Here is a 20,429-nt window from a genome sequence, read left to right as displayed (position 1 = left end):
ATGCAATGAGAAATCAATCCTGAATTCACAATACGGCTCTCACCTGTGGTGTGAAGACATGGACTATTGGTGCACTGATGTAGCGAGGGGCGTCTTTCGAAGTCAGGACACATGATGCAGGCTACCATCGACAACTGGGACTTGGGACATGTCACCCCGACACAATATCTCATCATCGACACCCGGTCTTCTTAGTCCTACTATACTACAGTCATGTGTAGGGCGAGCGCTCATCTTCCTCGTCATCTCACAGAACTCGTCAAGCGGGGGATGATACAGTATCGACAGGACAAGCAAACAGCAGATATACATCGAGGACAAGGCAGAAGCATCCAATCTCATTCATACACAGGTATATACGTCGACCTCTTGATATCAAATGCGCGCAAACGAAAGCAACAAAACAAGACGTAAGAGACATGTACAAATTACAACCTTGGCTCATGACATCCCGACGGCCAACTGTTCAAGAAGACGAGAGCACGAGCATCCGTCATCCACCCATCCATCACCGCCATGCCATTTCATTCATCGCCCTTGAATGCCATGAACGAACGGGCAAGGAGACATTATCATCCCTTCTCTTAATTCCACAAACACACGTGTTGCCTACTCCGCCTGAGGCATACTCTCCACCTCTTCACTCAACGCCCTCCAGTTATCCGCCTGCAGCTCCGCATACTTGACACGTTCCTGCGCCCACTCCTGATGCAGTCTACTAACGTGGTATTGCGACTTTTGGAAGAAGAGCAGTTCGTCGCGGATGCATTCCTGGATGAAGACGCCGCGGGCGTGTTGTTGGACGATGGATTCCTTGTCCTAGTATCACACGTTAGAATTGATCTCACTGTGTCAAGAGGATTGAAAACTAACCTTGAAAATGGCATCCTCCACCTTCTCCGCCTCACCGGGCTTGATCTGCTCGGCGGGTTTCTGGCGGATGTTGTGGAGCTTGGTTTCGTTGTTTGCGATGCGCTTTTCCAGTTGGGGGATGTTGTCGCGGGCGTACTTGTCTCGGCGGTCGAACATGTCGCGTACGCTGACTAGAGTGTCTCTCTGTCTCTTCAGGTCTTCGAGCACACCTTCTTCCCATCCTCTTGCTTCGTCTTCTAGCAATTGTCTGCTGGAGTCGAGGTGTCGCGATGTAGCGTTCATGCCCTCGTTCAGCAATGGCACGTCATTTGTGTCGACAGCGTATGTTTCTTGACTTGACTCTGTGAGTCCGCTGAGAGCAGAGGAGAAACGTGCGTATTCGGCTGCCATTCCTTCGTTTCGGCGGGAGAGGCGCTCCATCATGCTGCAGAGGGTGATGTAGGTTTCTGCGCTGCGTCGGACGCCAGATCGGACGGTATCAAAGAGCTCAGGGAGGGTCTTCGGGAGGGAGTCTTCGAGATCTGGTGGTAGGGGTTTGCCGGTAAATTCTTCCTGGACGGATAGGTTGGCTTGTTTGCGCCATACTGCGAGTTCCTGTTCCAATTAGTACGTGCTGGGCAGTCTCCAAACAGATTAAACATACCGTAGGTACTGTCAGGAACATGACTACGAGCTGCTCCTGGTTCAGAACTGGATGCCGTACGAGTGCGTTGGTGAAGCGCGCAAGACCCTTTCTTCGCTTCTCGAGGAAAGTGGCATCCGCAGCTATTGGGTTACCGTTGACTAAGAAATCTCAATACGTATCGAGGCCACAGCAGGATGAGTACTTACTACCGACCCTCTTCGGGGGCAACAATGGCAATTGTCTGAAGGGATACCGCTTGTGCAGACAGTCCAGCAGCCAGACAAAATCACTGTATCGGCGCACGACCTTTGTGGTGCGTTTCGAGCTGGCGACTTCGTAGTTGCGGTGCTGGAACATGAACATGCCCTCTTTCTCTGAGAGCGCAGTAATGGTAATGACCTCTTCGTTGCCACTGCCGCCTGGATTCAGTCGCCCAATGGATCTGCCCAACTCTGGTGTCGCATTGGAGCCACCCTCTCCTCCTGCGGGTGCGCCAAAGCCTTCTTCACCCAAGCCAGGGGCAGCGAATGGCTGGCTCGCTCCGCCATTGTATCCGCCCCAGCCACCTTCACTGCTCAAGGAACTTGGCTGGACGGGCTGCGGGATGTTGGAGGAAGCGGCGGTCGATTGTGTTGTAAATTGGCTCGTCGTTCGTGCGGTTGGGGGTAAGCTCGAGCCGTTGGTGTGCGGTTGGGAGCTTGTATAGCTCGCGTGGCTGTGGCCTCTGTGCAGGTCGGGGCTGCCCCAAGGATCCGCCTCTGGGTCGCCGAAGGATTGCTTGCGCATAGGCGCGCTCGACTTGCTTGCAGGAGACGGTTGCTGCGCAGACGGCTGGCGTTGCGGCGCGGGAGGAGTCGGGGGCTGGGCTTGTTGGGGAGGAGGTGATGGTTCGCGGGCCTTGGTGGACTGCGGCAGCGTCACGGTTGGGACGGGAAGATCTGGCGGGGCGTCAATGTCGTTCTTTCGCGGCATGCGCGACAATGCTAACACTCACTCCTTTTCCTCTCGTCGACGCTGTCTAGGGTGATGTCCTCATGCTCTTGCGCCAACCCAATCAGGGCGAAGACAACATTGAACTCGTTCCTGCCCAGTTCGGCGCTGCCACCAGACGGTAGCACAATCTCGAGGATCTTGGACTGCGCGTGACCGGGGATGTCGCTCTCGGCCAGCAGCTTCTTGACACCCTCCACGCTGACCCCATTGCCTTCGCGGTCGCCAGCATCTAGCAGTGCGTCGAAAGCGTCAATGTACGAGTCGGGCACGTCCGAGGCAGGCAGCAGCGACTTGACGAGAGCTTCGCGTCCGGCTTTCTTGGGCGTGGGGAAGCCCCAGGGCGAGTCGTTGGCGTCGAGGTCGTCTGCGAACAAGCTGTTGCCCGTCTTGCCCGCGGGCTTGGGATCGTCATCGAAGAGCGACGACGACTGCTTCGCGCGCTGCGGCGGGTCATCGTCACCGAATAAAGACATTGTCGCCTGGAGAAGATGCGCGGCCGACTAATTATTTTCAAGCTGCACGTCGTCGATGGACAGAATGCAGGGCCACAGCTTAGACTGGAGGTGCTACACGCGATGATAACATGGAGCTATGATGCGGCGGTGCAAGGAACCGGGCTCCACTAACGCCCGTCCCATGCCCTACCAGATCGTCACAGCCTTATCAATGCCTTGGCACACCTGCTTGACTTTTGACAACTGTAAAAGCAGGAGTTACTGACAAGTGCAAACGTATGATTTACTGATTTATTGATATTTTGCTGTACATGCTATAGCGCTTAATAGATCGCAGTATCCACTGCTCCCCCTGTCGTCGCAGGCTTGCGCCATTCCACCTAAATCAAAGAGCCTGACCTTATGGCCGGCGGGTATCCATCCCTCATACAAACACCAAAGATTTTTTAAGTTCCAATTGCGCCATTCCATGCCAATGCTGTGTGGAGTTTCCACTGTCCTCAATCCATGCCACCAATGCGCCGTTCAATGTGGGGGTATATACGTGCTATCAACGTTCGAAATATAAACAGAAACATGCGAGAGAAGATGGTGTGCCGACAAGCTACCTGTTGTGATCTGTCCGAGTGTGGTTTTCGGGCCTGCTAAAGTCGATGGTTGATGTCGACTCGTCTTGTGGCAACGGTGAACTCGGTGCAGATGGCGGTTGTCGCATCTCTGTCCCAAGACCACCAGTGTTGTGTTGGCGACCAAGCGGGGCTGCCGGCGAGAACCGGATACGGGGAGTGCGTGTGGAGTTTGGCGAGGCCGACAGGTTGACGACCTCGCTTGAGTTAGTCCCTCCATGAGATTGATCTTGTTCGCTCAGAGTTGGCGCACTCGCTTGCTGCGTACCCGCACTAGCAGTGGACTCGTCCTGTTGCGCTTGTTGCTGTTGGCGGATAATGTCCGGAGACCAGGTTTGGCCCCGAGGTTGGGCAGGAATGATTGTGACTGGTAGAGTCGTTTCGTGCTGTGACCCAGGCTTCTTCTTCGACCTGAGCTTTTCGCCTTGCTGTGCGGCAAAGGTACCCAGGCGATCGGCTAGAGCTAGCCCGTTGTAGTTGCGAGGGGGTATGTTGGCTGCGACGTCGTCTACCGCGAGTGGTTCGATGACCTGCCCCCTCTGGAGTTCCTTCGGTGGGGTCCGTCCTTTTCGTCGGAATGGGTTTCCTAAAGCTTGCCATTGGAATCTACTCCGGCTGGTGACAGGTTCCAGTTCTCCTCCCTTTTCAGGATCCTCAGGATCAGCTGGTTGAGCCTGAGGTTCCTGTGATGAGTCTTGTGTTTGTGGTTGTGCTTCACGATTTCCTGGTCGATCGTCTGCCGGTGCGTGCCGAGGATTGACAGGTGTATCGCTGATGGGATGATAGCGGACTGTGTATACAGTCGAGTCAGCACTGGTGGTGTCTGTCCTGCTGACCGGTGATGCGATGACTGGTACCGGAGGCGGGGTCTGCACTCGTACATAGGCCCGCGAGTTGCGGTCTCCACGTGCAGCAGATGCGGACCTTCGCACAACCGGGGGCGGTGCAGGAATGTGGATGGTGCGCTTCTTTCGTGCTTCTGCTCGTGGCGATTCGGTCATCTTGCGTCCAAACCTCTGAGCAAGGTCGTTGAAGCGGCCGGCATGTGCTGATGCTGATGTGAACGCGCCGAATCCGCCGGAGCTTCCCCTACTCTTCTTCTCATCTTTTTCTGATAGCTGACCCTTGCGTTTCGAAGGCCATTTGGAGTCGGATGGGGTGTTGTCGAGCATATCGTCTCCATCGTATATTTCTCTCCCCAAGATTCCGTCTTTTCTCTCTTCTCTTTCCAGCGCTTCAATGCGCTCCACCCACTCCCAAACGATGACACTGGCAGCGGCAGCCCCTACCCAGCGGAAGTAGTCTCCCCATCCGGCAATGGTGTAGTTGGCGATATCGGTAATGAAAAATACGACGGGTGTAAGAATGGCGATGATAGATAGCAGGGCAACGACGCTCATGTTCCACATCATGGAGTGGTAGAAGGCGTATCGTCTCTTGGTGATGGCGTAGTACATAACCCAGGCAGCGTAGAGCATGCTGAGTGATAGTTGGAATAGATAGCTGAGGGCGGGGATCGCGGTGTCGAAGTGTGCGGGGCGGCGTTGGTTCTCATAGGGACCGAAGCTGTTGAGACAGCTGAATGCAATGTCGAGCAGGATGAGAGCGAACCCGACCCATTTGATGATGACCTTCTCTTTGTGGCGCGGGAATAGGCGTATCAGGGTCTGTACTTGTGCGAGCCAGAGGAAGATGTCGGAAACAACGCGCGAAACCTTGATTTCCATGCCAGCCACGACCTGGTCGCGCAGCTCCATGGCGTCGATGAAGCCCTCCTCGTACTGGCGTTCGGCAATCTTGAACGTGTCGGCGGTGGCGAGCGTCAGGGAAATGGCGACGGTCAGGGCCGCGGCCTTCTGCAGCCATGGACGGCTTCCTACTCCAATGATGGATCCGCTCCCTGTTGCGCCGCTGATCATACCGCGTCGTCCCATGAGCCCTGAGCGTCCCGAAGCGTTGCCGACGAAGAAGGTGCGTGGTGTGATGATGAGCATGATGACGAGCATCCAGGCGATGACGGTCGCGGCGCCTGTCGCGTAGGCCTGGGGCGTGATGGAGGCGTGGAAGGGGTCGCGCATGTCGGCGACGCTGGTGATGCCCCCCGTGCCGTCGTCGATGTTGCCCTGCTGGGTGGCCGTGTTGGTGCAGAGCGGGCGGAAGACGGCATTCTGGTCGAGCGTGATGGTGTTGCCGGGCGAAATTTCGATGGTACCGTGGGCAGGCAGCTTGTACGAGGGACAGTGCTGGTAGCGGTCGTCAGTCGCGTGCGTGGAGGGCGTCGCGGTCGTGATACTCACGTAGGGTCGGGTGGCATCGGGCGCGCGACGGTCCAGGAGAGGCGCTCCATGCCGCCAGGACTCGGCCTCCCACATGGTCGGTCGGCGGTTATACTGGTCCAGCAGCAGTTCGTGTCCGGTAGAAGAAGCCCATGGAGATTCAGACGAGCGACATGGCCTGTGTGTGGTGTTGAGGTCGAGGGTCGCCGTCGTGGGTTAAGCGTCAAGGCCAAGTGGGAGGTGTCTGGGCGAAGCTTGAGGGAATGCAGGCGGTCCCGGTGGCACCTGCCGTTCCAGACTGCCACTGCCCGCCGCTGATTGGCGCGTCTTTCGGCCCTTCCAAACAGAAAGTCAGAAACTACCACCAGCCGCGGAGCCCCCAGTCACTCCGCAGCCCGAAACGTCGCAGACTAAAGCCAGCAGAGTAGGCCGCGTGTGCAACTCCAAACTGCTTCACGCGCGCTCTGGGCTTTCTCGCCCGTATCAATCGCGAACACTGTGCAGCCTCCTCAGGGTGAGTGAGTCTCGTCCGCGCATGAACCAATCTCGTCTGCACAGGGTGGCAGGGCGCGCGCAGCCTCGGATCATATCGGGGAGACATAGAGGACCCTCTTTTCGCGACTGGGGAAGCTAGATGCCTTCCCCAGCACTGACAGCAAAATCTAACCACCTAGCCGCTACTGCACCCACCAGATCAATGTGTTCATGCGACGATAAACTGCAGAAAATATAGTTTGGCCGTTCCCTGCTCACGCTTCAAACGACAGCTCGGGGCTAAGATTCACTACTGCTACTGCGTCTATCCCAGCCCAGGCCTGAGGCTCACAGATGGCGTGATCTCGGTGACAGCTGCACCATGACTGAAGCCCAGTCCGCACAACAACATCGATATTCTTAGTTCAACGTCGACTTCATCCCAAAACCGGATTCTGCGTCCTCGTAATGCACCAGCGAACACATCATCGCGAGTGGTCTGTATACCAGCCGTTGTAGCCGGGCATCGTCCGAAAAACACTTCGAGTCGACCACGTGCATGCGCTTCGCTTAATTGAAGAGAGCGCATTCAGTTCATTCGACACACGAATCGAGCTGTCTCGATCAGCTCAACCTGGGAGAACACCAACCTCAAGAGGCAATCGGGACAAGCTGCTTCGTGCGGGCGAACATCCGGGAAAGCTTGAACACGCCCACGTTCTGGCCATGCGCGTCTAGAACCACCAACACAGTTCAGCCTGGTCTGACGCGCTTGATCCTTCCGTGAACACCTCTGCAGCTGTGCGCCAAGGGACACTACATGCTGCCGACTTCCGATTCTGACGCCTGCAGTCAGTGTCGCGCAATATGGCGAACCTGTGGAACGTGCTGTCAGCCGAACTCTGTTGTCAGCTCTCACCGCTTGCGATAACTTGGGGCTATGTATACAGCGAACAGGTATCACCGAAACCATCATCTCCATGTTTATCCGCTGGAGTTCGACAAAAAGATCCTCGCGTCTCAAGTCTAGCGTAGACTCTAAATACCGAATGCAACTGATGTGTATGTCTGCGTGACATGTCGGTCCAATTGCCCTTCCAACACGCGCGCTCTTCTATTTTACACTTCCCCTATAGTATCTTACGCTTTGCTCTATGTATCTTGGCGCAGCGTAGCTCTTCTAAAGATTAGAAATGTTCATATGTAAGTGTGGGATTTAAAACCTTCTAGGTGCATAGAGGTATCAAAATCAGGTGGCTCGGTGCCCTGAAGTTCATCAAAGCAGGGCATCGTCGCCTTTGAGGAAATCAAGCGGGTTTGTAGCATTGACTTATGAAATGTCTTGTGGAAATCTGTACGTGAGTCTGTACGTAAAGGTTGGAACTGTTTGTCGTGTACACTCCATTACTAAACATGTATGTGAAGCCACATTCAATACAACAAATGAGTTGTCACATAGCAGCACGTGAACCTAGTTGATGCGCTGGGTATAAGTATCCCTCGACACAGCCATCCTTATGTTGCTTCTTTAGAACACGCATTATACAATCGACAACTACATATACCTTTCAACTTACTTATCACTTCAATCAGTATTCGCCTGGAGCGAATATCGGCATACCAACCAACCACGTTTCTTCCAGCCACGCGTAACTATAAAGAGACCATTCCAACGTCACCTAGCTATATTACGCCTGATATCCCATCGATAACCCCACTTATTGAAATAGCATCCGTCAACGCAGGAAGTGATATCTTCAAGCTCTTTAGAACACGATGAAAGACCTAGTATTAGCACCAAAGAGTAAGATCGAGATAAATACATACCGCCAAGATCTCAAAGCTTTGGAAACACTGCGGGCCGGGAAACCAGAACCCAATTTCAACAAGAAGAAGCGGCTTCCACCCCCAGGTGAGGGAAAGGGTCTGTATGACCCAGTGTTGGCACCAAAGAGCAAGATCGAGATGAAGAAATATCGCCAACAGGTCAAAGCCTTGGAAGCTCTGCGGGCCGGAGAACCAGAGCCCAAATTCAAGAAGAAGTGGGTTGAGCCCCCAGATGACGGAAAGGGCCTACCACCTGCAGTTATAAGAAAGGGTACTGTGGTGCAGAGACAAAACTCTTATTGGGGGAACGGCTGGGACGAGCAGATAAAAGCTGAGCGTCTTGAACATAAAGAGGCACAGGCACAAAAGAACCTCAAAGCCATCAACAGCGCTCGATCTAGAGCGGAGAAGAAGAGGAATGACCACGCGAACACTGTTCGAGCTAGGGGCATGCCAGAAACCTATTTCAGGAAGAACATGCCAGCGGCTGCGAAAATGATAGACATGTGCGATCCAGAACCACGTGGAGGGCCGAAAATCACGACTAGAGCGCAGCGAAGTGAGATTCCTATACCGCTAGTGGCTGATATACCAGCTCGCAGACCAAGCCTTCGCGGGAAGTTGAAAGCCGACAAGACAGCGCATAAGAGCACGCCGCAGCCAGAAGCAGAGCCAGAGATACTCAAAGGGAAGGCACTGTACGAAAAATTGACGACCCCCTCGGTCCAACCCCCGAATCGTAGAATGAGTTTCAACGCGTACGGTCAATCAACAATTAACAAAACAGGCATTTTAGTTCCAACTTATTACGTTCCAAAAAAGGGGGAGAAGGAAGCAGCGGAGGAAGCAGCGAGGGTGGAGGTTTTACAAGCCGCTGAGAGAGAGCATGATGCTATGCTGAGAAAGATTGAAGAATCTTTCGAAGACCAGGACAAAAGACTCGAAGCGAGGCGCAAGAGAGAAAATATCGATGACCGGATCGAATTACGATCAGAAGAAAGTCTGCGTCAAAGGCGCGATGTAGAGTTTCTGAAAAAGAGACCAGTTGGACTGTTCAGAGCACTCCACTAGACTGCAGCTAGGCATGATTAGCAGGATTTCAAGGAGGATTGGATTCAGACGAGATGAATTGAGCAGGCTGAGCTAGACAAAGAGGAGTTATACATGTACATGTAACCTTGGAATTAATACGGTGCTTTCGATGAGAAACCAAACCTGACAGTCGATTGGCGGGTGGGGGTGACATTGATTTGTTGCGACACTTCTGCTAACAACCAAGATTAGTGGGACACGCGTGAAATCAAACAATATATACTAATATCTAAACAAAGAGACATCAAGGCATAGGAGCATTTCGTTAGGTTGTTGGATGTTGTTTAACGGATCTTTGTGTTGCAGGTTCGTTCTATGCACTTGACGGTAGACGCATGACGCTAGCGCACGTGCTCGCGCGCCTGCCTGAGTCGCCGGGGCCTTGCAGATGCGCACTCTTTCTGCCGCCCCACCGTCATCGAAAGGAAGACGCATTGTTGCCGTCTTGGAGCACTCTCTACAAACTATTGAATAATATAATAGTCGCGCATTCATCCTCGGGGGTTTGCGACACTCGCACATCTACAGCGACGTTTTCGCAACGCGATTGTCCGACGCGACGGCGCTGCGCAAGATAGGTTCTGGGCCGACACTTCAGTGAGAGACATCCATAGTGAAGCAGACTCCAAGACTGGACACGCCAAGATGGCACCCAAGAAAGCGCGCGACCGCAAACGGCAGACCAAAATCAACTTTTCACCTGCCTCCCATTCCTCACCTGCGACTAAATCGACTGCCGCCACGACTATGGGAGCCTCGCCGTCGCGGCCGAACCTCACGGCTACGACACCGACAAGACGAGCGCCTAGCAGAGTTCCCAACAAGAGCAAGAACAACAAGCATGATTCTTCGAGCGAGGACGAGTTGGTAGTCGGAACAAACAAGGCGATGCGGTTAGGGATGCCAATCGGGGGCACAGCGCGTGGTATGTTCGATGGATCGAACAATGGCTCTGCCAGCTCGGAGACGTCGGAAGAGGAGGACGAAGTACAAGTGGAGCAACCGAAGTCGCGAAAGCGGAGACGAGCAGCGACGCCCAGCGAATCTGAAGACGAGGAACCGACAGTCACAGTCATCCCGCGCAAACGACAACGCCGTGTTATCGAAATCGGATCTGATACATCTGAGAAACCGAAGAGCAAGAAGAAGGAAGAGAAAAAGAAGACTAAGTCTTCGAAGGCCAGCAAACGGCGAGAGAGGAAGGAGAGTACACCAGAGGAGGAAGAGTTGCGGCCTGCGCCTCGCAACAGCCGAAGAAAGATTGCGGAGAAGGCCCCGACACCAGACGAAGATGAGGACGAGGACGAACCTCTTACCCCAGCACCGAGCTCGAGGCGGAAGATCGTCCGCAGACGTTCTCTATCCGCTGAAGAAGAGGAGCAGAGCCCACCTCGAAGCACGAGGCGCAGACTGAAAAGACGAAAGTCACTTTCAGAAGATGAGGAAGAGCCGCCAGCCACGCCTCAACTTACAAATCGTGGGGATTCTGCGTCAGAGGACGAAGACGAGGAAGAGGGCGAGGGAAGCGCAAACAATGACGAGGACGACGAGGAGCAAGACGAATTGAAAGAGGAACTTGCGTTTCTGCGATCCTCTCCATTACCGGATCGCGGCAGACTGAGAAGCACGCAAGGCAAGCCCAAAAACAAACGCCAGGAAGCTCTAGAGGCGTTGAAAAGGCGACGTGCTGGTACCAATGAACCGCCCTCTTCTGCAACACCTGGGCGCAAAAGAGCGCTTGTGGTGGAAACAGACTCCGAGCCTGAACTCGAGGTTATCAAGGAAGAGCCAGACAGTGATCTTGAGATATTGGAACAGGATGACATCGAAGACGACGAGCAAGAGTCAGACCGCGATGCCAACGCCCTTGACATGTTCCAAGAAGATCAAGAGGATGAGCACTTCATTGACGACGATCCGGATAATGTGCTCGGAGAACCGTCTGTCAATGACGATCTCGATGAAATGCGTCTGGCATTTAGTCTATCGCGCGCGAAAACACGGGATCTGTTCAAGCACGCTGTCGAGTGGATGGTAATGAAGAAGATTCATCCAGCTTTCGATGCGGAGAAGAACGTCTACGTGCTGACTTTCCGCAAACTGGACGATGAAGTGAAGGGTCTCGCAGGTTCCAAGTACACATCCTCAGCCTGGACAGCAGAATTTACCAGAGCCATTCGCGCAAGACCGTTGCTCTTGATGAACGAGCTCAGCGCAGCCGAGAGGGCAGTAATGTCACCACATTGCGAAGCATGCAACCGAACCAACCATACTGCCAGCTTCGAGGTCCTCTTCCAGGGCCAGCCCTACCATCCGGAGACACTGGAACCTCTCGCCAGTGCCTCAGATGACAGCGATAGCGACAGTGACTCCGCCTTATCCGCCGACTCTGAAACCCACCTCAACGGCGAAAAGCCAACCTTCAACTACCAAGGAGACCGGATACCTCCAGAGTCCCACCGCTTCCCACTGGGTTCGACTTGCAAAGCTAACGCCCAAGTTGCGCATACATTATACCACTGGCGCTACAATCTCTACCAGTGGGTCAAAGACTACCTCAAAGATGAGGGACATCTGACTGCGGAGAAGTTAGTCAAGAGAGATGGACGAAGCGATCGCAAGAGGGAAAAAGAGGCAAGGAAGATTGTGGACACTATGGAGGAGAACGGGCGCATCAGGCAACTCTACCACTCGTACAAGGATCAGCTTAGGGCAGCGGTGGAGGCAGATAATGATTATGCGAATGGATGGGGTAGGAGGGGTCGATGATTTGTGCGTCTGCTTCCAGGGATAGAGAGAAACTGGTGGCCTGGATTACTTTGTTATTGACGAAGGAGCTGGCTTGTATATCAGCACATCATCTCGATCGATAACGAGCGTGGACATTGAAATGACGATGACGAGAAGTCCAACGTATCAATTCGTAACTTTTTGGGTATCATATGCTTCGTGACTTTTGTGTTCGAGCCTTCTTTCTTTCTCACTCTACATCAAAGCATTTCCTCTTCCTCCACAGGCGCCGGAACGCTCTGCGTAATCTCAACATCCACCTCCTTGCCGTCGCCCTTGACCTCGCCATCTTTGACCTCAGCACCTTCCTCGGCCGCCGCCTCTTCCTCGTCCATATCCTCATCACTAACCCACTCCCTCTCCTTCCTCTTCTCCTCCGCCTCCAACTGCTCAAGCGCAATCTGCTTCTTCGTCTTCTTCGTGCCATCGCCATTGACATCCTCCCAGCCCTTGGCCCTATCCTTGATCTTCTGTTCTTTGCCCACACTCTTCATCCTCTTCTTCTCGAGCTTCTCCATGTTTTCCTCCGCACGGTCGAGGCCCTTTTCGTAGCGTAACCGTTGTGCGCGGGTCATGTTTGTGCCTTTCTTACGCTTCTTCTGGATGCCGGCATCTTTTGCGGCGAGGGCGTGGGGGTTTACTTTGGAGGGCCGCGATGGCGAGGCGGAGTCGCGGGTTGTGTGGGCGGGTTTTTGGGCGGCTTTGTCGAGGTTGAGGGAGGGGGAGACGGCGCGACGGGCGGTACGGGAGTGAATGCTCACCGCTGTGTGGTTGTTAGGAGTTGTTCATGAGGATGGCACCTCATACCAGAAAAAAACTGAACAGGCCTAGAGCCTACATCGACGCCAGGTCACCTATCTTGTAGGTTTTCATGTTGATGTAGGCTGCAGACCCGTTCGGTTTTTTCTTGATCGACGTGATGGTGTGTTCGTGGTACATACGGCGCTTCTTGACCTTTGCTGTCTTTGCCATTGTGTTGGCTTCTTGCTGTCGCTACAGAGTTCCGGTGGTGCGAAGGGATTGAGTAAAGACGCGCGATTACGTGTGATAGTCACGGTACCACGCTAACCTAGGGAAAAACTGAACAGCCTGGAGCCTACGTTGACGTTAGGCCACCTACTTTGCAGGTCTTTGTCTTGATGTAGTCTGCAGGCCTGTTCAGTTTTTTTCTTGTATGAGGTGTGTGCAGTCAAAAGAAGTCTCAACTGGACCCAAAATCTCCAAAAAGTCCCCACTAGCTCGTGAACGCGAACCCAAAATTCGGGATCCACTTGAGCCGCTAGCGCGCTCCCGCTGGGCACCTTCCCCGATGACCCTTCAGAATCGCGTGCCTCGCCCTTGGCCTAGATATTCACGCCGTCCCGCCACCACCGCCGTCGCCCTCTCGCCCCGACTGTCGCACCCAGTCTCGCCCATGTCGCAGACAAACACACCGCCGCGTTTGCTCTGTCTGACTACATCCATGCGCTGGCCCGAAGGTTGAAAGACCCACCATTTGCGCCTGCAAGCGTTACCCAACTCCTAGTTCAACCTGGAAAAGCCTTTCGCTACCGCCGCTCCCACAGCCTGCCTGTAGCAGCCTAGCGTTTCAAATTTATTCCTACCTTGCACCCAGCTATGAGCTACGCAGAGTACCCCGAATTCGAGGCCTATCAACAACGCTGGAACACACCCCAGTCGCATACCACCATCACGTCCGCTCTGCTAGGCGCTATCATCGGCCTATACATCCTCTTCAAAGCCTTGGACGTACTCGGATTTCCCGTCTGGGATTTTATTCAGCGCTTTCTCGAGATGGCGACCGACGTCCTGCGTATGCGCAGCGCCTCCTTCAGCTCAACAACCTCCAACACCAGCGACGACGACACCACACAACAGGGCGGCATGTTCGGTAGCCTCTTTGGCATGAGTCCGGGAAATCTACTACAGAAAGGGGTACGAGGGTAAAGTAGCCGCCACGAATAGCTGTCAAGATATTTTGCTAACTTATTACTAGTATGTAGCCCCCTTGCTATACTTTGCTAACGCGGTTCTAAGACATCTTACTATTCGTGCTGACAGCTTGATAGGTGTCGCGAACGCCTTCTCGCATGGCCCCAGCGACGTGCCACCAGGCCTGGGCAATATCAGCAATTCTTGTTACCAGAACAGCGTTATCCAAGGCCTCGCCTCCCTTCCATCGCTACGCGACCACCTTTCCAAGACGACCTCCGCACACCCCGCGCTTACCTCGGAGAGCACAAATGGCGCGCTATTCGATATCATCACTAAGCTCAACGACCCTGCGAATACGGGTCAGCATTTCTGGATCCGTGGCAAGTTGAAGTCGATGAGCACTTTCGAGCAGCAGGATGCGCAGGAATATTATAGCAAGATATTGGATGCGCTCGACGAGGAGGTCAAGAAGACTGCGAGCAGTAAGAGGCGATCGTCAGTCTCGTGGCTTGAAGTCACAAAGAGCCTCAGTGACTCTAAGGACCTGGATGAGAAAGCGCACGACGGAACAGAAAAAGGATCGGACGCGACGGAAACATCACCTCAGATTCCATCGAACCCGCTCGAGGGACGCCTCGCCCAGCGCGTTGGCTGCACATCTTGCGGCTACTCTGAAGGCCTCACGCTCATTCCGTTCAACTGCATCACCGTATCCCTTGGCAGGAACTACAACTACGACGTCCGCGAATGTTTAGACGAGTATACGACCCTAGAATTCATCGATGGCGTCGAATGCGCCAAATGCACGCTGCTTAAGCTGGAGAAGACACTCGCGCCCCTAGTCGCTGGCAAGCCGGAATCGCCGCTGAAGGCAAGACTAGACGCTGTACAGGAAGCACTCGAAAAGGAAGATTTCGAAGATAAGACACTGCTGAAGACCCTGAACGTGCCAAAGAAGAACTGGGTGCAGAGCACAAAGTCGAAACAGGCAGTCGTTGCGCGAGCCCCCCAATCATTAGTCCTTCACGTCAACCGAAGCAGCTTTAACGAGTATACTGGTATGCCATTCAAGAACACCGCAGGCGTCGCATACCCATCAGTGTTGGATCTCGGAAACTGGTGCTTGGGTGGCATTCCTCATGGTTCACAAAAGCCCGCTGCATCGGAAGAGGAGTGGCCAAAGGATCCTAGACAGTCGATGCTAGCAAGGGATGAGCCCATGACGGACTCACCCTTCCAATACCGACTTCGCGCTGCTGTCACTCACTATGGTTCGCATGGTAACGGTCACTACGTCTGCTACCGCTCGCACCCTAAACCTGCGCCTAAGCCCAAGAGCGATGAAGACGCTGAAGTGTCATCAACAAAAGACGAGGAGGCCGAAGACGTTGTGATGGAGGACTCACAAGAAGACTCAGCGGTATCACAGCCAGAACAATGGTGGCGCTTCAGCGATGACAGCGTATATCCAGTGTCCGAGGAAGAAGCGCACCAAGGCAATGTCTTCATGCTCTTCTATGAGCGCATCGACGAAAGCACTCCTTCAACGCCAGATGCCAGAGTAGAGTCTACATCCGCAGCAGAAGAGGCGCCCTTACCACCAGCCGATCTTCCCATCGACGCATCTACAGTCGTGGATGATGAGGCCATCAAGGTCGCCCTACCCAAAGACAACGACGACGATCTCCTCGACACCCTCCCCACCCCAACACAACCACCTCCCACTCTCGACCCAGCATCACCAGCACCTCCAGCCCCAGAACCCGCCTCCCCCTCCCTCACAATCAGCACCCCCACCGAGCCCACCCACCCGATCATCCAACACGACCCCGAAACCGAAGCCAGCGACGCAGAATCCGAAGACGCGCCTTCTACCCAACTCACCTCGGATTACGAGTCTGAAACCGATGTTTCGACGCCGCCGAAATCTACGCCTACTTTGCCAAAGGTCAGTCCGCATCTTATGCGCACGGCGGGGAATGCGTCGAGTAGAGGGGATAGTGGGAGGCAGAGTTTGCCGTTGGTGTCGGCTACGTAGTTTGGCAGCGGCGCGAAACGGATTAAGCTGGAGGGTGCGTGGTGTGGTGTTTTGTAGACCAGGGAGGATAGTGGAGAGTTGAGGATAGTGCTGGCGCGTGGATGAAAATGAGGGTGTTGAATGTTTTACATGGGACTTGGCGTTGAGGTTACCTGTTTGCCCGACAGGGTCAGGTTGGCGTTTTTGACTCATCTTTTCCGTGTGGGTATCGTATAGCTAGTTTTCTGAGGTCATTGCTATTCTTGACTGCTATGCTATCAATTCTTCAAACACAGTACTTTTAGTCTTCTTCAAACGTATTGTGAGGTAGTCATATTCTTAGTCGGGCTTTCTATGTACTCATCTATGCTAATATCCCGTACTTCGCTCCCAAAAATGCAATGCCAAACGCTCCTATACATCATGCATCTATATACATTATACATCAACCAGATCTTGATCTCACGCCTGAGAACCCTGCATCACAACATCCCCATCCCCATCATCAACTCCCTCCTGCGTCCCCGCCAGACTCGCCGTACCCTCCTCCCCACTCTCCTCGGTCCAATTCTCGCCTCTCCAGCCCAGGCCCGCCCACTCCCTACCCGCGGTGCGCATGACAGCGTCGAAATCTACATCGGCATCGAACCACCTATCCTTCCTCTTTGTTTCCCTGACACCGCCTTCGAGTGCTACACGACTTGCTCGCGTGGTTCGACCTCTTTTGCCTCCTATTCCACCAGCACTAGTCAGTAAGCTTGACATGCGGACGCGTTGTTCTTCGAGGATCTGCTCGTGCGCTACGATGCTGCGGACGTAAGGTGCTAGGTCGAGCGTGATGATGCTGAATGTGCGGTCGAATGACGATGGTGTGAGAGTGAATGAAGTGCGCTCGGGGAGGAGTTGGTCTGGTGGCGCGGCGAGAGGGTCGAGGGCTCCTGCAAAGTCAAGACGTGTGAGGGTGGTGTCTGCGTTTCGGTTTCTGCGATGCTGGAGTATAGCTTTTGCGTAGTCGGTTTCTGTGCGTAGATGGAGGGTTGTTGATAGGCTATGGCTTTGGGAGAGGTCCGGGTATGTACGCTGGATGAGCAGATGCGTTTGTGTGGAGAAGGCGGTGTCGAGACTCAAGAAGTCTGAGCTATGATCGACTTGGAGTAGAGGTGCGGCAAGCGTATAGCTAAGGCGTGCTTTGTCGGTGATCAGTGGCTGGGTGGAGTCGGTGGGCTGGTCAGAGCTGGACTCATATGTGGGCAGGTCGACGCGACAGAACACGTCGGCGGCACTGAGTGAGTCGGTGTAATCCTCCAAACGCGCGAGCTCTTTCAGTTGGTCAGCCTGATCTGTATTGGGTGATCCGGATGACTGTGCACCGGTTGCTTCAGAGGCTCCCCACGCCGACGGGCTGATACCCCAATCAGCCCAGACTTCCTGCAAAAGCTCTTCTTCCTTATCAAACACCGGATTGCTCTGCGTTTCGAAGACGTTGTGTGATAGCCAACCCATGCCAGATGTGTATGTCCCTTCACTGGCAACTCTCAAGGTTTGACCGTGTTCGTCCAAGTCTTTACCAGGTGGCCAACGCTGGTACATCCACTCGAGGCCTCCCTTCCTATCGCCTACAGACATCTGGCACCAGAAGTCAAGTTCCATGATACTAGCTCGTAGGTCGTGGTCCTTCGATTCATACATTTCTTTCACAGTCTGCCGCTCCAAGATGTGACCTTCCCGACCAGCAAGAACAAGCAAGTAATCTGTAGCCAAGTCCACGGGAGGGGGTGCTAGCCGAAGGACAGCTGCAAGGGGCAAGTCTTGCATGGGTATCTGCCGCTCATCGTTGCAAGTGATGACGATGGGACGCTTGGACAAGGAGGCAATCTTTGTAATCTGCGCCCAGAACTGCTGGTCTTCCTCGAAGAGTATATCAGCCTCTTCGATGAGGATCAGCGATTGCTTCTGCGAGTTGCGCGAGGCATGTGCCATGGGTAGTGTAGCCTGGGCTACGGGTGCTGGGCTTTTGCCGACTTCTGGCATCTTGGCCTTGACTTTCGGTTTGACCGCTCCGGCTCCGGGCTTGACTTGGAAAAAGGATGTCATCGTCCCTTGTCGACCACTGCTGATGTCCTCTTCTAGAGCAGTGTCTCTGTCGGCATCATTCGCGTCGTCGACCGCTTGAGCGGTCTCTTGCACAGACGGTGCGTTGCGTTTGTGATTTACGAGGTGGTTCCCGGTCATATCACCGACCTTGTCTTGTATGTCCTTCCCTGAACGGCGCATACCGGCGTGGATCTCGAATACTTCGAAGCCCATTTCCTTTGCGACGGCATGCACAGTCGCGCTTTTCCCGCAGCCGTGAGGACCGCTGATAAGTACGACGTTCTTGTTACGCGTCCACTGCGGTTGCCTGTAAGATCTCGGCTGTGTGAAGCTGGTCCCTTCCGCAGCTGGGAGCATGACCATGTCCTCCTCATCCTCTTCATCGTCCGCTACAATAAAATCGTCTAGAGCTTTCTTCCGCTTCTTCCGCGGCGGCTGCTTGACATCCAGCGTTGTAGCGACTTTGGCTGCGCCGCTTACAGCCATGACGGTCAGACTCTGTAACCAGTCTTTGAGAACCACTGCGTCCATGCCAGTTTGCAGAACGTGCGATGTACTCTTCGGGCAGTACTTTAGAGTCCAAGGTTGGGACTCGCATTTGGCTTCGTCAAATGGCGTGAGACAATGCTCGATTTCTCGGAACAGATCTTCGACAGCGGGGTGAGACGGCTTCTCTGGGAGCCCTGAAGAAGGTGACTTAGCTAGCAGTTGTGCACGCACCAGGCGCTGGATCTCCGACCCAGTAGTGAGCAGCCTTTTAGGCAGACGAACGTCTTCAGGAGGCTCGAACTCGGAAAATGATTGACTCGCGCTCCTACTGCAACCCTGAAGGCCTCGCGCCAGCCTCGCGACCACGTTCTCGTGTTCCGATAGTATCACCACAGCTTGCTTCAGCTTGCGAGGTCTGAGTGGCAATTGCATGCATGTGGCATTGTCCAGACACGGCGATGGGGATTCCAGGTTGCGGACATGGGCGTTCTCACAAGTGGGCCAGCAGACTTCGTTAAGACCAGATTGTTTTCCCGCATTACTTGTCTGCAATCCTCGCCTAAAAACTGGTGGGCCCTCAGGCGATGGATCCCGTCGAGTCTCGGCGCGCAGCTTTCCCGGAGTCACAGCGCTCTTCCTTGGGGTTGGAGGTGGCAATTGTGCGACGACTTTTGCTGGAGGGGCGTCATTCGGGGCTTTGCCGAGAAAGAAGGGATGTGTGCTCTTGGCCGGCCCAGCTGGTTTCGATGTCGCCTTCTTTTGAGCCGCTGGACGCGTTGCCAGCTTCTTCTTTGCGTTCAGAATTTCCTCAATCTTCTGGCCCAGAGCAGATCGGCTTGCTGCATCGGTTCCGTATCGTATGACTGTCACGGTGGGAAGTATCTTTGGTTTCGCGCGCGGGCGACCCCTTCTTTTCTTCGGCGACGCTACGGTATCGAACGCTGGTTTTGGTGGGCTGGAGACTAGTCTGCCGCTCTTGGTAACTCTTATCTGCTTCTTCGGGGTTGTTTTCTGAGGTTCGTCTGCGACAGGACCGGATGGAAAGGCGGCTGCATCCAAGTCTGGCAGAGGCTGTGTGCTGGGCGCGACAGCTTGTTCTTGTGTTGCATCTACCACCATATCGCCTGCGTGTAACGCTGTTTCTGGTAATCCTTGCACCTCAATCGGCCGCGCAGCTTCGACCTGCAGTTGTTGGTGCCAATTGAATGCATTGGGCTCGGATTGCGCTGAAGTTGGTGGAATGGAAGGCTCTGGAGACGCGGTCTTCTGCCTCTTCCTCCGCTCGTGGTTTGGGTCGACCTCTAGTGAAGCCTCGACGGGTATGTTCGCGTTGCCCGAGTTGGCTTGATCGTTGTTTTGTATCGTCGGAGGGCGGGTGAATTTGTCTAGAGAGGCTTGGTTCTTCGAGTGAGAAGCTACCTTTTTGCTCTTTGAGGGATCGGCCTTTCGTGCCCTCTTCTTCTGTCCTTGCGTGGAATTGGCATCGGTATCGGTGGTTTCGGGATTGTCGAGCGCATGATCGATGGGAGTTCCGTTTGCGATTGACGATGGGTCTGGTACGTGGCCGTCTAGGAATCAGGTAAGCGCGGAATTTGCGAGTCGTATGGTGGCATACTGGTAGCTTTGGTAAAGAATGGATGTACGTTCTTGCCCTCTAGATTCATTGCAGATTGTACTGCTGTGAGGGCCATTTACAGATTGTGAGATTATGCGAGTAGTCCAGACATGGGTGAGAACCAAATATATCAGAAACAGGGCGTGGCAGGTGATTGCAATAGCCGGAGTTGCAGGGTGAAGGCGTGTGGTCGTCGTCGCCGTCAACGATGATCGAAGACACTTCCGGGGACACGCGACGTGACGCGC

The 20,429-nt window shown here is 54.2% G+C and overlaps 7 protein-coding genes across 7 annotated transcripts; 3 read left to right on the top strand and 4 right to left on the bottom strand.

The window, feature by feature from the left end:
• Positions 1-609: 609 nt before the first annotated feature.
• J4E92_001750 (uncharacterized protein) lies at positions 610-2,964 on the bottom strand (the record flags this gene model as incomplete). The annotated part of the gene is made up of 5 exons (XM_051493161.1): positions 610-819; positions 874-1,467; positions 1,517-1,656; positions 1,705-2,436; positions 2,493-2,964. The coding sequence occupies 5 exons, from the start codon at positions 2,962-2,964 to the stop codon at positions 610-612; spliced, it is 2,148 nt and encodes a 715-aa protein (XP_051356392.1).
• Positions 2,965-3,550: 586 nt separating this feature from the next.
• Positions 3,551-5,944, bottom strand: J4E92_001749 (uncharacterized protein; the record flags this gene model as incomplete). Its single annotated transcript, XM_051493160.1, has 1 exon — positions 3,551-5,944. The coding sequence occupies one exon, from the start codon at positions 5,942-5,944 to the stop codon at positions 3,551-3,553; it is 2,394 nt and encodes a 797-aa protein (XP_051356391.1).
• A 2,154-nt stretch (positions 5,945-8,098) lies between these two features.
• J4E92_001748 (uncharacterized protein) lies at positions 8,099-9,220 on the top strand (the record flags this gene model as incomplete). Its single annotated transcript, XM_051493159.1, has 1 exon — positions 8,099-9,220. The coding sequence occupies one exon, from the start codon at positions 8,099-8,101 to the stop codon at positions 9,218-9,220; it is 1,122 nt and encodes a 373-aa protein (XP_051356390.1).
• A 666-nt stretch (positions 9,221-9,886) lies between these two features.
• On the top strand, positions 9,887-12,010 carry J4E92_001747 (uncharacterized protein; the record flags this gene model as incomplete). The annotated part of the gene is made up of 1 exon (XM_051493158.1): positions 9,887-12,010. The coding sequence occupies one exon, from the start codon at positions 9,887-9,889 to the stop codon at positions 12,008-12,010; it is 2,124 nt and encodes a 707-aa protein (XP_051356389.1).
• Positions 12,011-12,231: 221 nt separating this feature from the next.
• Positions 12,232-13,003, bottom strand: J4E92_001746 (uncharacterized protein; the record flags this gene model as incomplete). The annotated part of the gene is made up of 2 exons (XM_051493157.1): positions 12,232-12,794; positions 12,973-13,003. The coding sequence occupies 2 exons, from the start codon at positions 13,001-13,003 to the stop codon at positions 12,232-12,234; spliced, it is 594 nt and encodes a 197-aa protein (XP_051356388.1).
• A 645-nt stretch (positions 13,004-13,648) lies between these two features.
• J4E92_001745 (uncharacterized protein) lies at positions 13,649-16,004 on the top strand (the record flags this gene model as incomplete). The annotated part of the gene is made up of 3 exons (XM_051493156.1): positions 13,649-13,922; positions 13,961-13,966; positions 14,101-16,004. 3 exons carry the CDS (start codon positions 13,649-13,651, stop codon positions 16,002-16,004), a joined length of 2,184 nt encoding a protein of 727 aa, XP_051356387.1.
• Positions 16,005-16,445: 441 nt separating this feature from the next.
• J4E92_001744 (uncharacterized protein) lies at positions 16,446-20,230 on the bottom strand (the record flags this gene model as incomplete). The annotated part of the gene is made up of 2 exons (XM_051493155.1): positions 16,446-20,134; positions 20,182-20,230. The coding sequence occupies 2 exons, from the start codon at positions 20,228-20,230 to the stop codon at positions 16,446-16,448; spliced, it is 3,738 nt and encodes a 1,245-aa protein (XP_051356386.1).
• Between the last annotated feature and the right edge of the window lie 199 nt (positions 20,231-20,429).

This window comes from Alternaria infectoria (genome assembly GCF_024043175.1).
Source record: "Alternaria infectoria strain BMP 0036 chromosome Unknown scaffold_2, whole genome shotgun sequence".
NCBI lineage: Eukaryota > Fungi > Ascomycota > Dothideomycetes > Pleosporales > Pleosporaceae > Alternaria > Alternaria infectoria.
The sequence above is the reverse complement of the archived record's forward strand: the minus strand, read 5'-3'. Positions and strand labels throughout refer to the sequence as shown.